Source organism: Festucalex cinctus, chromosome 1 (genome assembly GCF_051991245.1).
Source record: "Festucalex cinctus isolate MCC-2025b chromosome 1, RoL_Fcin_1.0, whole genome shotgun sequence".
NCBI classification, from domain to species: domain Eukaryota; kingdom Metazoa; phylum Chordata; class Actinopteri; order Syngnathiformes; family Syngnathidae; genus Festucalex; species Festucalex cinctus.
The window spans coordinates 41,883,460-41,898,535 of NC_135411.1; the positions used below are offsets into that span (position 1 = coordinate 41,883,460).

At 40.9% G+C, this 15,076-nt stretch overlaps 2 protein-coding genes across 6 annotated transcripts in view; both read left to right on the forward strand.

Annotated features, from left to right (window-relative positions):
- The window catches only part of depdc5 (DEP domain containing 5, GATOR1 subcomplex subunit), a 32,707-nt gene extending 24,448 nt beyond the window's left edge, over positions 1 to 8,259 (forward strand). For 2 of the 4 annotated variants that reach the window (XM_077535726.1, XM_077535728.1), the window contains 8 exons: positions 554 to 686; positions 4,387 to 4,486; positions 4,570 to 4,812; positions 6,457 to 6,626; positions 6,829 to 7,000; positions 7,090 to 7,150; positions 7,415 to 7,497; positions 7,577 to 8,259. In XM_077535726.1, the coding sequence (XP_077391852.1) occupies positions 554 to 686; positions 4,387 to 4,486; positions 4,570 to 4,812; positions 6,457 to 6,626; positions 6,829 to 7,000; positions 7,090 to 7,150; positions 7,415 to 7,497; positions 7,577 to 7,875 (1,261 nt within the window). In that variant the 3' untranslated portion in view covers positions 7,876 to 8,259. Of the gene's footprint in view, positions 1 to 553; positions 687 to 4,386; positions 4,487 to 4,569; positions 4,813 to 6,456; positions 6,627 to 6,828; positions 7,001 to 7,089; positions 7,151 to 7,414; positions 7,498 to 7,576 lie in introns of those variants that run through there. The other 2 variants (XM_077535727.1, XR_013287096.1) reach the window with 2 other exon arrangements.
- A 141-nt stretch (positions 8,260 to 8,400) lies between these two features.
- LOC144029543 (intraflagellar transport protein 20 homolog) overlaps positions 8,401 to 15,076 on the forward strand; it is a 7,785-nt gene continuing 1,109 nt past the window's right edge. The window contains exons 1-6 of one of the 2 annotated variants that reach the window (XM_077535731.1): positions 8,401 to 9,168; positions 10,362 to 10,499; positions 10,588 to 10,673; positions 10,735 to 10,838; positions 11,954 to 12,028; positions 12,505 to 15,076. The exon at positions 12,505 to 15,076 is cut by the window's right edge and continues 1,109 nt beyond it. In XM_077535731.1, the coding sequence (XP_077391857.1) occupies positions 10,373 to 10,499; positions 10,588 to 10,673; positions 10,735 to 10,838; positions 11,954 to 12,028; positions 12,505 to 12,508 (396 nt within the window). In that variant the 5' untranslated portion in view covers positions 8,401 to 9,168; positions 10,362 to 10,372 and the 3' untranslated portion in view covers positions 12,509 to 15,076. The other variant, XM_077535732.1, reaches the window with a different exon arrangement.

The following is a 15,076-nucleotide window of genomic DNA, read 5'->3' on the forward strand; positions in this document are numbered from 1 at the left end:
CATTTGAAAGATGCAAGTACAAAAACTTTAAACCCCTTTTTCTCAAAACTAGGGATTTCAACTTTTGAACATTAAAACTGCTGTAGACAATTTTTGGGGTACGTCCATTTATTATATATCATTTTAAAGGGACTGAAGTGCAGAATTTGAATATATCAATATCTCAATTTTGATATTTTTTTTTTTAGCACATGTGGACCTATGTGTCACATATGTAAGCTGTTGTGTTAAAACTGTCATAATGATTTGTCCAAAAGGAAAAACGAATGAATGAATAAAACAAAACAAAATGTAAACTGAAAGTGACAGAAACTAAACAAGGGCAACAACATTACGCTCCATCATGAATAAGTCATGCAGAGGTGGCAATTACAAGTCCAAAAATTAAAAAGCCTGCCACAGTTTGGCGTGAGCCACAGGTGCTTCAACTCAACCGGCCGCAAGGCTGCTGCATGTGCCCAGCCATGTATGTGCGTGGCAAATGATTGACAACATCCCTCAGTCATGCGTTGTGTTTTTATGTGCTTGATTTGTGTGGTCTCTGCTAACATAGGACAGGTGTACTCCTGCTCCCAGAACAGAGGGGCCTGCCAATCAACTGCTTCATAAGCGCTGAGGTCATCCACTGGTTAGTCACCAATGTTGAGGGTGTCACCACACAGAGCATGGCTGTTGATGTGATGCAGGTAATAGTGAAACCGAAACCATTTTTGTCTGTATCAATATCCCTTCTCCATTCTCCAAGTACCAATATTTCCCCAGCTGTGTAATATAATAGTGTTTTAGTGTTAATGTTTTAGACAGTGTGTTTAGGAAATTACCGATATATAAGAAGGTAAATTAAAGGGGAAGTCAACACCCCCCAAAAACTTTCTTGACAATATGTTCTATGAATCCCCACTAGTTTAAATACGGTATTTTGTTTAATATTGCATTATGGAAGTTTAAATTTACGTCTAAACTACTATTTTTAGAACTGTGCATGTGCGCGCGTGGCCGGTTGATTTTCGGACAAGAAAATCCAGCCGACTGAGGGGAGTATACTCGTATTTCGTACGAGGCAAAATTTGTGAACTGACTCGATTCCTATTTCATCATAAATATACTTAACAGACGTAGTATGGTTACAACAAACCTCTGCTGCTTTGGTGTCTGCCGTTATGTGATTGCCGATATTGTGAACGGGATCAAATGAAGGGACTTTACAGAGGAATGTCGACACAATGGGCCAGCAGTTGAAAATTCAGACCCAATATGAGCGAGTCGGCGACTGGAGGTCAGAGGTGGCAAATCCCGATCCAGAAAGTAAAAACCTTGACACAGTTTGGCTTCATCACCATTTGCTAGCTAGCTAACTCCCTAGCCAGCTCCCATGGTGCTTGTTTACCTGCTAGGGAGCTAGCTAGCTAGCTAGCATCAGGGGCTAAAGCCAAATTGTGGCAGGGTTTTTACTTTCAGGTTCTAGCTAGCTAGCTCCCATAGTGCTCGTTTACCTACTCAAGAGCTATAGCTAGCTAGCTAGCATCAGGGGCTGAAGCCAAATTGTTGCAGGGTTTTTACTTTTAGCTGCTAGCTAGCTAGCTCCCATGGTGCTCGTTTACCTGCTCGGGAGCTATAGCGAGCTAGCATCAGGGGCTAAAGCCAAATTGTGGCAGGGTTTTTACTTTCTGGTCCTGGATTTGCCACCTCTGCTGGAGGTATGTTTATTGTATGCTTTCTCAGCACTAGCCCTGCTAGCTGCTACATGCTAGCTACTATACATCATGGTGTAAATACACCAACAAGACCTAAAGTTTACCTACGGAGGCCACTGCTGCTTATGCTATAGAACCATATTGGATGTTTTAAAAGGTAACCTATGCCTACAACAACATGCTAGTTGATCCGTGTCACTAACCCCGGGTTTTCACCGGTTGCGGTGCGGTTGCGGTGCGGTCCGGCGACGCAAGCAATTAGATTCCATTCATTCGAATGGTGCCGTTTACACCGCTTGCGGGTGCGTTGCGTGTCGACTGCGGAAGGATAGACCTATTTTCTATTTTTGCCGGACGCCGCAGCGGTAGGCCTCCGGCAAATGGCAAGCTAGCACAAAACACATCGAGCGGGACAGGAAGACCGAGGCAGTTTCAAAATAAATTTCCGGTTACCTTTCAGAATAAAACACTCGCCAGCTCCTATTTCGCAAGTTTTTCAGCAAAACGTGACGTGGGCGTCGCCGGGCCATGTGCTCATTCACGGTTTAGACACCAGCGAACATGGACGAGGAGAGGTTTATATTGGAGGTGGAAAACCACAAAATAATATATGACACGGCACATCCTTTTTATAAGGACTGTAATGTATTGTGAGTTTGATGTTCGCGATTGCTTGTTGTGCCCGTCTCGCTCGCCGTACTGAGCGGCAGCCGGACGCGGAAGACAGAAATAAAGAGTGGACCCGCACTGACCCGACTCTCGTTATTAATATACTTTACAAGGACAACCAAAAAAAGGATGCTGCATGGAATCTCATAGCAGAAGACCACCTCTCTTTTTGCTTCTCTGTTGAGCACAGACTTTCTGTATGTTTGTCGTTGTGAAATGCCACATGATCGCGCGCGCGCGCGGTCCCGCGAGACACGTTGGGAAGTGGGCGGCGACGGAGCTGCCGGACCGCAGCTGTGCGGAGCCGGTGTGGATTGACAAAAAAATTGACCCGTCCGGAGCACGCAGTCAAGACGCACCGCACCGCAACCGCATCCGGTGAAAACCCGGGGTAAGATGTGAGTGGTCACTGTTTCACCACGCCAGTTTAAAAAAAGTAACTAGACAGAAGTAAAAGCCCAAAGCTAGGTTTAAAATCTTTAAATGAAAATCGTGACTTGAATATGTTTTGTTTTCGTGAAAATTAGCGACCAACACGAGATTAGCAGTCATCTAGACCGCACCGAAGTGTCAACTGATAATACAATAAATCTTACCTTTCTCCTAAAATTACTTTCTTTTCACCCATTTTGAGGTCTCCGCATGTCAACCAGCGTTTAAGATGTTCCAAAGTGTGTCTGTCGATTGAACCATGTTGAAATTTCACTCCTGGGACGTCATTCTCTTCCAAAACGTGTACGCGTGTGTCCTACTTTAGTTTGTCCGACTGCATATTAATGAGGAAAACGTGACATCATTCAATATCAACCTTATATGAGTTAAGCAGCAAAATCCAGCAGTGTTTATCAATATCTGAAGTCAGCCATTTTTCGACTTGCTGTTAAGTAAAAATGACATCATAGATGCTCAGGTCTCAGGTAATGACCAATCACAGTTCAGCTTGAGAAAACAGGTGAGCTCTGATTGGCCTGAGTCTGAGCAACTGTGATGTCACCTTCAGTAGACAGCAAGTGGCAAAATGGCCACCCCCTAAGATGGATAAAAACGGCTGCATTTTGCTGCATAACTCATATTCCACAAATGTAATATTAATCAGAATGTCATGTTTAGACTCGTGAGGACACATATTGTCAAGAAATATTTAACTCTTTGACTGCCAAACGTTATCCAAAAACCCCAACGGTGGCAGCCGATTTGGAGCATTTTCACTCACCTTTCAAAGCAAACAGAATATTGTGTGGTATGACAACATAAATATGATACCATATAAAATATTGGATCCCATTCTTTCATGAGAAAAAAAAAGTTTGTTTCTACCTTATTCCGTTCTTTAGTAATCAGCATTTGAAATTAGGTCATTTTTGTGACATAAGTGAAAATACAAAAATATTAAGAGAAAAACAAGTTTTTTATGAAAAGATACATTTTTTTGCACAAAAGTGACTTTGACACTAATATTTTCTGTTTAGTGACAAGGCAGCGCAGCACAAGACGTTGCGCTGCCCATTGAGAGAAACAAAACATACTAAAAAACAAGAGCGTAATAAACGTAAATTAACGTTTTTGGCAGCATTCATGAGGATATTAGAATACGTCATTAAACGTTTTTGGCGGTCAAAGAATTAAGATGGACTTCCTCTTTAATTAAATTGTAGCACTTGGCTAACGATTGAAGGCCAATTGAAGATATAGTAGAATTGAAGAATTGTTGTCCCTGGAGGTTCAGTAGCTATGATTATCAGTGTCGTCTAATTATGTTGTGTTGTACCCTTCATCAATGACAAGCTTAGCGGCAATTTTAATGTGATATTAATGCCATTACTGCCCACGTAGAGTTAACACTGTGATTTTTAAATTTGCCTGTGTGTTACTTTCTGTTAATAAACACAGGGCTTACATCCTTGAATACAGACTGCAATGTTTTGAGCCGTTTTCTGTTATTAAAAGCTGATAGAAACAATTTGGAGATTCCTCTTGAAGTGTATATCTTCTGAAACACTTTTTTTCTGTTCTGTCTTTTTAGAAAATGCTGGAGGAAGGTTTGGTAGCCCACGCATCAGGAGATGCGATGCGGACCTTTGTCTATGGGTTCTACATCTATAGGATTGTAGCAGAGAAAGATGGTGATTGGGTTCAAAATCACTTTCAAAAGTGTGCACAATATCCACAATTACAATTAGGTTATATCATTTGCTTTCTCATTCAGCAGGCCAGACCTCACAGCTCCCTCCAACAGTGGCTTGCGGCTGGTCCACTGCCGGCTTGGAGGACTTTGCCTTGTTTCAGAGAAAATGGTTTGAGGTGGCCTTTGTGCTGGAGGAGCAACAACCATCAGACCTCCCGCCCTTCCTCCTGCCCTGGTTGCCTAGCCGACCAGCCTCTTATGCAAGCAGGCATAGCTCTTTCAGTCGCAGCTTTGGAGGACGCAGCCAGTCAGCTGCAATGCTAGGTACATCCAGCTAATTCAGCCCATATTGCTGTTAAAATAGCCTTTTCTTAGTTGAGGAAGATTATCTTTGTAAAGTTCATCCAAAGTTAGATGAACATTTGAGCAAAGCTTTTCATTTGGTCGAACCCTGTTGCCTTGGTAATGTGCTCTTTGCCAAGACAAATGATGCTGATTTTAATGGTCAAAATAGAGATCCTGACATCATGTGACATTCTCTGGACACGCCCCCGAAGCGTGGCAGGAAGTAATTGGTGCAGCGTTAATGGGCTCCAATGTCGTGGAGGGCACCAAAATACGGCCAAGTGTTGCGTATTGTAGTTTAGCGACCTCTATCGGCCATGTTAAATAGTGAAAAAAACAACACTGAGACTCAAACTCGGATCGTTAGAAGTCACTAAACTAAAATACGTAACACTTGGTCGTAATTGACCTTATAGTGGCACGCCCCTCGCCGCCCATTAAATGCGACAAGCAGCCCCCTCAGACATTTACCGGTCAAGACGAACAAAAGTGCATTCACAGTAATGGCAAAGCTGTCAATTCTTCCTTGTGCTATTTTCAGGACGTCGATATTTTTCTTCCAAGCAAGCAGAGGGTCTTTAATTTGTTTAGTGAAAGGGTATCTTCACTCCCTCATCATGCAATTTTGCCCAAAAACAAAAATCACGTCGCTGTATACTGCCGCATAAAAAGACTGAGTCGCCTCACTCACTTCGACTGATTGTCAGCAAATCCCAAATTTTTGGACATTGCTCCTGTGAAGCAGGGTAAGAATGAATTTATATTACCTCATAGTTTCAATGTTTTGTTGGCATTTATAGTAAATAGTAAGTCAACAAACGTGTGGATGGTTAGCTACCCGGAGCTATTGTTCGCCTTTGGCTAAAAACAACAATGGAGAACATTACCTTAGTGCAGATGTAGTGGTTTCTGGTTCTTTTGGAGGAATTGGACTGGTCGTGTGGTCTGCCACAAAGTCTGATGACATTTTTTGTAGTCGTTTGAGAGTTTAGGGAAGGGAATAAACTGAACAGTGTCTCTCTTGTGTCTTACACAAGCTGTGACTACAGTGTTTAACCATTTTTATTGATTTTTTTTTCTTGCTTTTGGATAACCACACAACGCAACCACTGGGAGCTGGATTGCTTTGTTTGTCCGCAGCAAAAGGCACTTGCTGTTGCAGACATGATGTCTTGCATCTTGATTGGTTTACGTTGAGGTCAATTTGGCACATTTTAAAACGACCTACGTGATCGTATTTATTGGAGGACTGTCTTTTTTTTTTTCTTTTTTTTTTTTGCCTCTTCTCGTTGTGGCAGCTGGTCCACAACAGCTGTCAATCATTGTTCAAGTGTCTCATTTGCTATTTGGGCAAAGTGGCAGATGCGTTTTCTATCATGCCAAATTGGTTGCACTAACGGCCATTTTGGGACGCGTGACATCAACGTCAGGATCTCTATTGGTGTAGGAAAAAAACCCCATCAAACTTTACACCCCCTACAAATTGTTTTTATGATGTAGCCCTTGTTTATGTTTTGCCAAGCGTGTGTGCGTATTATAGGGAATCATTGCATCTCATTTGTCAATGCTCATTGTTGTTCTTCTAAGTGATGTTGTGTGTCTTTTATTCTATTTCTCCTCTAGCTGCCACAGTTCCTGAGCAGAAGGCAGTCACTCTGGATGTGGATGCTAGTAATCGCCGGGGTCGAAATGAATGGTGCACCTGTTATTACCATGGCAACTTCTCCCTGAATTCTGCCTTTGAGATCAAACTTCATTGGATGGCTGTCACTGCAGCAGTCCTCTTTGACATGGTAACTCTGTTTTTTGTTAGTTTTTTTCCATTTAGATCGCTATAACGTTTCTGTTTACTTTTACTCTAGAAGTTTTGTTTACGACATGGTAAATTCCTTTTGTTATAGTGTTTACCGAAAATATTTGGGATTCAGATCAAAAGATGAACATGAGACAAAAATTCAGAATTCCAGCTTTTCTTTTGTCGTTTTTTCTTTTTAGGTTCAAGGTTGGCACAGGAAAGCAGCATCCTGTGGTTTCTTATTGGTTCCTGTGTTGGAGGGTCCATTCGCACTGACATCACACCTGTATGGAGATCCTCTAAGAGCTCAACTCTTCATTAGTCTTAATATTCATTGTTTGATGAAGAATGGGAGCGAATACCTGTTTGAAGGTACACAGTTCTAATAGACGACAGGTTTGTTTTTCTAAATGATTTTTATTTTTATTTTTTTACCGTTGTCATATTTGTTCATCAAACAGGTTTTGAACCAGAGACCTACTGGGACAGGATGCAACTTTTTCAAGAGGCCATATTGAGCAGGTTTTGTTTTTTTTCTTTTTTAATAATATATAAACCGTTCTCCTAAATGTTTTCCTCATTTTAATTTTTGGACACGTACAATAACATTGCGATTCTGGTGTATAAGCCTTATAATAGAAGTCTTATAATATTCCGAACTTCCTAATTAAACATAGCCAGCTGAGATAGGCTCCAGCACCCCCCACGACCCTTGTGTGGAGCAAGCGGTTCAGAAAATGGATGCATGGATGGATGTCTGACATTACAACATAAATCTTCTTACAGATTTGGGTTCGTACTGGACAAGTTTTCAGCATCAGCCTTTAATTTCCCATCTGAGAACAGGCCCCAGTACATCCACGTAACAGGTTGATTGGTCCCACAACTTAGACATACAAAATGTATATATTGTAAAGGATAAAGCTTCATTCTCCCCTCTGCTTTCAGGCACTGTTCTGCTCCAACTACCATACTCAAAACGAAAGTATACCAGTGGACAACAGCGTCGACGCAGGAACTCCACCACATCTAACAGTCAGGGGTCATTCAGCGGTGAAGATCGGATTGGCTACTATTGGGCCTACAACACCATGTTGACAAAGGCCTGGAGGACTGGTGTTCTGGGTGACGAGAGGCTGGCTGACCGCCTGCTCAAAGACTTTACAGACTTCTGTGCCAATAAAGACAACAGACTGCTGAACTTCTGGGACAGTTGCCTGGAGAAAATTAATACCAGCGCCCCCTAGAGGCGATAACTGTAGTTTCAGATTTCAGTGCAATTGAAGTGCCTGGTTGCAATATTCGCTTGCATTACATTCGTTTCAAACAATTCTTTGGAATCACTGACTGATAATGCTAGGCACATGTTTTCATTGTGGGCCATATTGAATTATGCTTGCACTCGGAGAGCTGGTTATCACTTTGAAACCAAATAACTGTATAAGTTACTAATGATTGTGTAATGCTGTTTTAAACATCCTGCAAAGACTGATTTGTTATTGGGGTATAGCCTTTGTATATGTGCTGTCCACTGTCCACACATATTATGCAGAACAGGAGTACAATTTACATGTTTGAATAATATTATCATCATATTCCACTCTCCCCTATAATACAATTCTGGAAACTGATCTCTCTTCTTGGAAGCTTTATTGTAGGATTTAATTACTGTAGTACATTCATTTGTCCACCATGCCCATGGCGCAATTTTTTTCCCTTATATTTGCCGCACTTTGAACTAGACTGGTTCCATGCCTCGATAATAGATCAACAAACCAACACGTTTAATTTATTAACATCTTCTTTTAGCATATAGCATTATTATTTTTTTTTTAGTCAAAGAGCTTTGCTTGGCTAATTAATGGAAGCTCCACAAGCGGAATTCAAAAGCATTTTTCTACATGTAACGGGGTTACTGGATATTCAACAATATAAACAACTGTCGAAAACAAAATTATGTAATGCTATTAAACGTGGATGGCATATACGTTTATACTGAAAAGGAAAGCGGAAGGAGCAAAATACAGTGTTCTGCTGTCGCCAGTGTTGCCATAGCAATGAAACGTAGGATACGCTACTTATTAGCTGCGTGCCTTCGTTTGACGCTAAACTAGGAGGGGCAATTAGTTAGAGAATCCTGTGTTAGTATGTACACGCATGCTTGCTCACAATGTACCCACAAGCGAACTAAAAGTACTTTCCACATCTAAAGCGCGCGCACGTACACACACACGCATGTTCTTGGTATTCATAGCGCACGTTTTGGCAATAACATAGTAAATCTCATGAAAATCGGATAAGAAATGCACCGGTAAATAAATGGGACTTTTCAATGTCCATTCATTGCCTTTGACGTGAAGTCGCCCCTATCAACATGGCCGCACGTAGGCACGGCGGTTAGCTGGCTATTCCGTGGCGGTCACTACCAGGAGATTTCCGGGACTTTTCCGGCATCGAACAACCTCTAGTCTACATAGGAAAAGATACGGAGACGTTATTGGTACCTTGCAACCGTGAAGCCTCACACAATATCGTAACAGGTAGGCATACGGAATTATTTTGACCGTTCCACATGTTGCACCGTATGGCAAGGTTTAATTTGATATCAGGCTTTGCTAACGCTGTCACATTAGAGGAAGGTAAAACTATGCTCACTATTGTTTTACGTCACTGTGTGCCACGTTGTTCCGTTGTATGAACTCACAGACGGCTCATCTCTGCTCCGTCTATGTCCAAGCGAGATGAGTATGACTACATATTTCACAACTGTGATGTTCTAATCAGGGGTGCAAAACAATTTTGGTGTGATTCTCAAATGAGCACCAGGGGCTGTGTTGCTTGCCGTTCTTTATTTTATTTTTTTTATTTTTTCCTGTAACGCCGACATCAGGGATGAACGTGGAGTGATCAAAACAGGGTCCACTCCGCGCACACACTGTCAGGCAAGCCCTTGCAAGTCTAATGTCAAAATAAAACTAAAGTAACCCCTGTGTCAGTAAGGCAAGCGAGAACGCAGGTATCGAGCGAATGCTTGCAAACAGCGATTTTTTGGTTTTCATCAGGTTTTGTTAAAGCATAAGATATGCACCCCGTTTTGTTGCAACCTTTTACGAACCCAAACAAAAGCTCAAATTTCTCTAAATTTACAAGCATTCTTTGCTCAGTGACATACAGTACTAGCTTAGAGGTTATGGGCCTCATTCACAGAAATTTGAGCGTCAAACCAACACTTGAATATGTGATTTATCAATATCTTCCTACTTGGAAGTTTTGCATATTCTGTTAACAAATTTAGAACCACCATATGCACTTAACTGTATGAATAATCCACCAATGTCACAGTTTATGGCTGTTAAAAAAAGTCAACCACAAAAATTGTGCAACACAACAATATACAGTATGCCTTCTATAATTAATAATTGTAAAACCTTATTTGCGATGCACAGAACGTGCATCATAGGTGTGTATAGCCCATTTTTGGGGTTGCTGAAACACCCCTAAAGTGCCAAGCACCTCCAACCTTTGAGCGCTCTTAAGATATTATTTTCAGTATGTCTGCTATTGACAAGCTGCAGAAATATTAAACCACACAGTGCTTGCTGTAAATCTAATATTTTATCATGACAAATACACTGGATTTGATACCCATCACTGAAAGTCCTAGTGTTTGTGTGTGCGTGTGTTCATGGGCAGGCTTGTTTGACATATCCATTCACTTCACTATTTCTGTTAGGCCCTTTGGCTATGGCTCAAGATTTAATGGAAGAGGAAGGTATTTTTTTTGACGAATTCAACAAACTACGAGCACTCGAACCAGATGTCAGCCAAAAGACCTCAGAACTCAAGGAAGAGTGCAAAGAATTCGTTGACAGTAAGATCCATCTTATATTCTTTAGATATAACTATTGATTAATTTGTCACATCCGCTCGCTGGTTGTTTAATATTCCATCTTTTACAGAAATTGGACAGTTTCAGGAAAAAGTTGGATGTCTAATTGAGCTTGTAGATCAGTTGGCAAAAGAAACAGAGACAGAAAAGTTCAAGGTAAGGTTGGGCCTTTTTGATGCATATCAACATCAACTCAGCATGGATTGTGTCATTTTAGGCCATTGGAGCAAGAAACCTGCTGAAGTTGGTGGCCAAGCAAAGAGAGGCCCTGCAGCAGCAGCTTCAAGCTCTCATTACAGAGAAGAAGACTCAACTTGAAAGGTAAATGACAACAAAAAACACATCTTCGTATAAAATTACTAGTAGTAGTAGTAGTTCAGAGTGACAACTGTCTGCATCTTTCTGCACAACTTCGTACTCTTGCATTTAAATGGTATCCTTAGTATGCATTGCCTAACGACTCTCGGTACTTATGTGTTACGTCCTAATGTTCTTTTTGCTATACAGTAGTTGCTTGTTGCTATAATATTAGTGTAGCTCAAACTGCTGGTGACACATTCCTTGCATGTTTTTTACATATTTGGCCAATAAAGGTGATTGTGATTCGGCTCACATCTTTACTGAATTTCTCACATTGAAATTCCTAAATGAAGAGGTTTTACGTATCTCCTACTTGATACTGTGTACACACACGCACACACATGTGCACACACACTAAACTAGAAATATAAAATTAGCCATAGTTGCATTTACACTGTGGGCGAAAGACTAAAATAAAGCTTTTATACTGCATCCTTAGACTGTTATTTGTAGCTCATCTCCAAATGAACCCGAGTTTCTCTCAATTCCAACATTGGCATACATTGGACTAGGGGTGTGAATTGCTTAGTACCTGCCGATTCGATTCGTATCACGATTCATAGGTCATGATTCGATTCAGTACGATTAATCCCGATACGAATTTATAAGTCGATTGTTGCGATTTTTTATTTTTTTTTTAACTCAAATTTGGAAACTACTATTCAGTAAACTTGTACATGTACACTGTTAAAATTTGTATGAAAATGTATTATTTATGTATCTGAAACTTCAGTCATAACTGTGAGCCACTGTATTTAACAAACAGGTTGAAATCTGTTTCATATTGACATTTTCGTGAATATTTTTCCATCAAAAATAGACGTTTAAAAATCGATTCGGCCGCCTATTGAATCGATTTGAGAATTGCGTGATGTAATATCGATTTTTTTATAACACCCCTACATTGGACACATCATTTTAGCGGAGATATTTCGAGGAGACATTCACCAACCATCACTGTCAGGCAAATCATCAGATTTTTTTAAAGTACGAAAACAAATAATTTGACGTTTGAAAATTGTAAATATTTAGTAGATTGAAGTTTTTTGTCACTATTGTATATAACCTTGTTTCAGATATCGCATTGAATGTGATGCCTTGGCTAAAGTGGAATCTGAGCAGAACGAGTTCATCAACCAGTTTATTTTGCAGTAAGTATGTGCTTTTGTGCTCTATACTCTCATAGCGCCACATTGCTTCACTCAAAACCTCAAACTATAAATAAAATATGCATGAATAGGTGACAGCACAATCGAATAGGATGGCAGACAAGTCCACACTCGCACCTAAACAAAACACAACTTGCAACAATACCAAGGTTCTGTATGCCAAACATTTCTTTAAAAATAAATAAATAAAAACTGTTTACTATATAAGTCTGTTGAGAGGCAATCACAATTGGCTCACACATAAGCAAGCAATCATATTCAGACAAATTCATACAATTAAAAAAAAAAAAAAAAAGGTCACAGACTAATTTTACCTATGCCATACATAAAACAGTGGTAAAAATAGATTTGACAAATACAAGGTGTGAAGACAGTCTGTGGCTATCCAATTTCAAAGTGACTGGATTGCAGGTGAGGTAGGTATTGTGTTTTCATTTGTTTACATTTTCTCTCCACAGTTGAGTAAAGATGCCAACCAGAATTTCATCAGTGAAGCATACAAACTACTGGGAGTGACGTTGTTCAGGTGGAAGAGTGCTCACATTATAAGTGGAAGGTTCAGGTTCAATTCCTTGTTCCTACTTAGTCCTTTTGAAATATGCTTGAACCCATGGACATCAGGACATTTGGGTTTCGTCCCAGTTGATGTCAGTCTACGTAGCTATTTAACTGGAAGGTAGACGGATCGCATGGGACTGAAATGGCTCTGGATGTGAACGGTCAACTATGTGAAGGCACACTAAACCTAGTTGTATCCCATAAAAGAATGTGTGTAACAGGTGTATTTAATAACGGTGGTAAAAATATATTTTGTTTCCATTTTTAGCACGTTTGATAGATTTGATCTGCAGTGATAGTCAAAACATACGAAATAGTCACAGAAATGGCCTCATCGTCATCTGTTCAAACGACTCATTGGGCACTGTTTTTTTGTCAACTGCACACCAAAGAGTCTCTATTATCAACAACTGACACAGGCTATAAAACCATAGCAGACATCACACAGTTTAGTAACCTCGACTTAATGCCTATCAAAATTAATCTTTCACGATTTGACCATGGAAATGGTATAAAATCAACATTGAAAGAACAGAATGCAAAGTGGCACCTGTTAGCAGAGGTTTTCACGTACAAAATTGGAACTCACAAAACAAAAGCACAAGTCTAAGGAAGATGGGACTGCTTCAAAACAAATGATCACAGGTAGCACGAGCAGTGGTGGTGATGCTGCCACATGTGGAACAGTTGGCAGCAATTGTCCCAAATGCTTTTTTTTTTTTTTTGTTGCTCTGAGCAGGAAACAAAGGAGAAACTCCGCTAAATCTGTACATTTCAAGTAGATTATCGTGTGAGGAAATGTGCACATGATCGACAAGATGAAAATCTTGTTGCAAAATTTAAGTGCAGGAGACCTTATTGCCCAGGAGGCAAAGTATCATCCTAAGTGCCTTACCAACCTGTACAATAGAGCACATGCAAAGGTCTCACAGGATCAAGATGCCTCAGATGACCAAATGTGAAAAGTAATTGCTTTTGCTAAGCTGATTTCATACAATGAGGAGAAGAGGCAAGATGGGGAAGTGAAGGTCTTCAGATTTGCAGATCTTGTCAAGCTCTATACTAGCAGGCAAAATCAACTTGGAGTGGACATTACTGCACGAGTCAACAGTGAGCATCTGACAGATGAGAAGGATGAGATGTGTTCATGACTTGTGAAGATGACGGTGGCTTTATTCTTCGAGAAGCATACCAGACTGATCGAGACGAGCAGTGTGTCATGATGACCCAAATTGCTGAAATGATCCAACAGGACATCTTTGCACACAATGTAACATTCTCTGGATCTGTTGACCATAATAGCCACGCGGAGTCTGTTCCGCGGTCCCTTTTGTCACTGGTCAACATGCTTATCAATGGTTCAAACATCAGCGATCAATCATACAACACAAATCTTAGTCAACCAGTAGTATCCATTGCTCAGCTGTTGATTTAGAACAGCATCAAGAGACGCAGGGATTCTGGGAAAATTCCACAAGTATATCAGAGCAAAGATCAAGAAACGCCACTGCCGTCTATGTAGGTCTCAAGGTTCATGCACTAACCAGAGATAGAAATTTGATTGACAGTCTATATACTCTTGGTTCGTCAACATCATACTACCGCACAACGGACTTTGTCGCATCATTGGCTAATAACGTCTGTGACTATTACTAGTGTTGTTCCGATACCGATACTGGTATCGGCAGAGACCCCAAAACAGCATTAAAACAGTGATATCGGTGAGTACTAACAAATAACATGCCAATACCATTATTTCCAACACTAATATAGGACTTTGGATGCAGCATCTTGTGTGTGACATGTTCACTGCATGTCGATCCTGGAGATGTGGCTTCTTCCAACAACCCTTTGACCAAGGATATTGACAAGGAATATGACTGGCTGAATCATGTTGAGAAACATCATGCAGATGACATATCAGCAGAGTCAACTTTGTCTTGGGCAGCATACCATGCCAGCAGAATTCCAGACCCAGACATTCTGCCATCTGTGAATGCCATGCTGCCCCTTTTTTGCGGAGGACACCAGTTCACCATCTATGCTTCGGCATTGCACGGAAGCGGTGAAGTCAACAGTTCATCACCTCAACCCTGGCCAGACTCCAGTGATTAGTGTGGACCAACACCGGTATGCCAAATTGAGGCATGTATGCTGAGGACAAATTTGTAATGCTTATGGGAGGCCAACACACTGAAATGGTGGGCTTCAAAGCTTTGGGTCATTGGCTTGATGGAAGTGGTCGGTTGGAAGTTCTCCGGGAAGCTGACGTTGCCACGCCAGGCATTGCTGAGTCCTTTCTGGAGGCATCACATGTGACTCAAACCCATCATGCTCACCAAGTCATTGCATGTGCATTGTACATCCTCAAGAAGGCTTATAATGGATATGTTGCAAATCATTCTGAAGAAACCACAGACACTTTCTGGACATGGTGTGAATGGCGAAAAGCCTAAAGTCCTCAGTTCACAT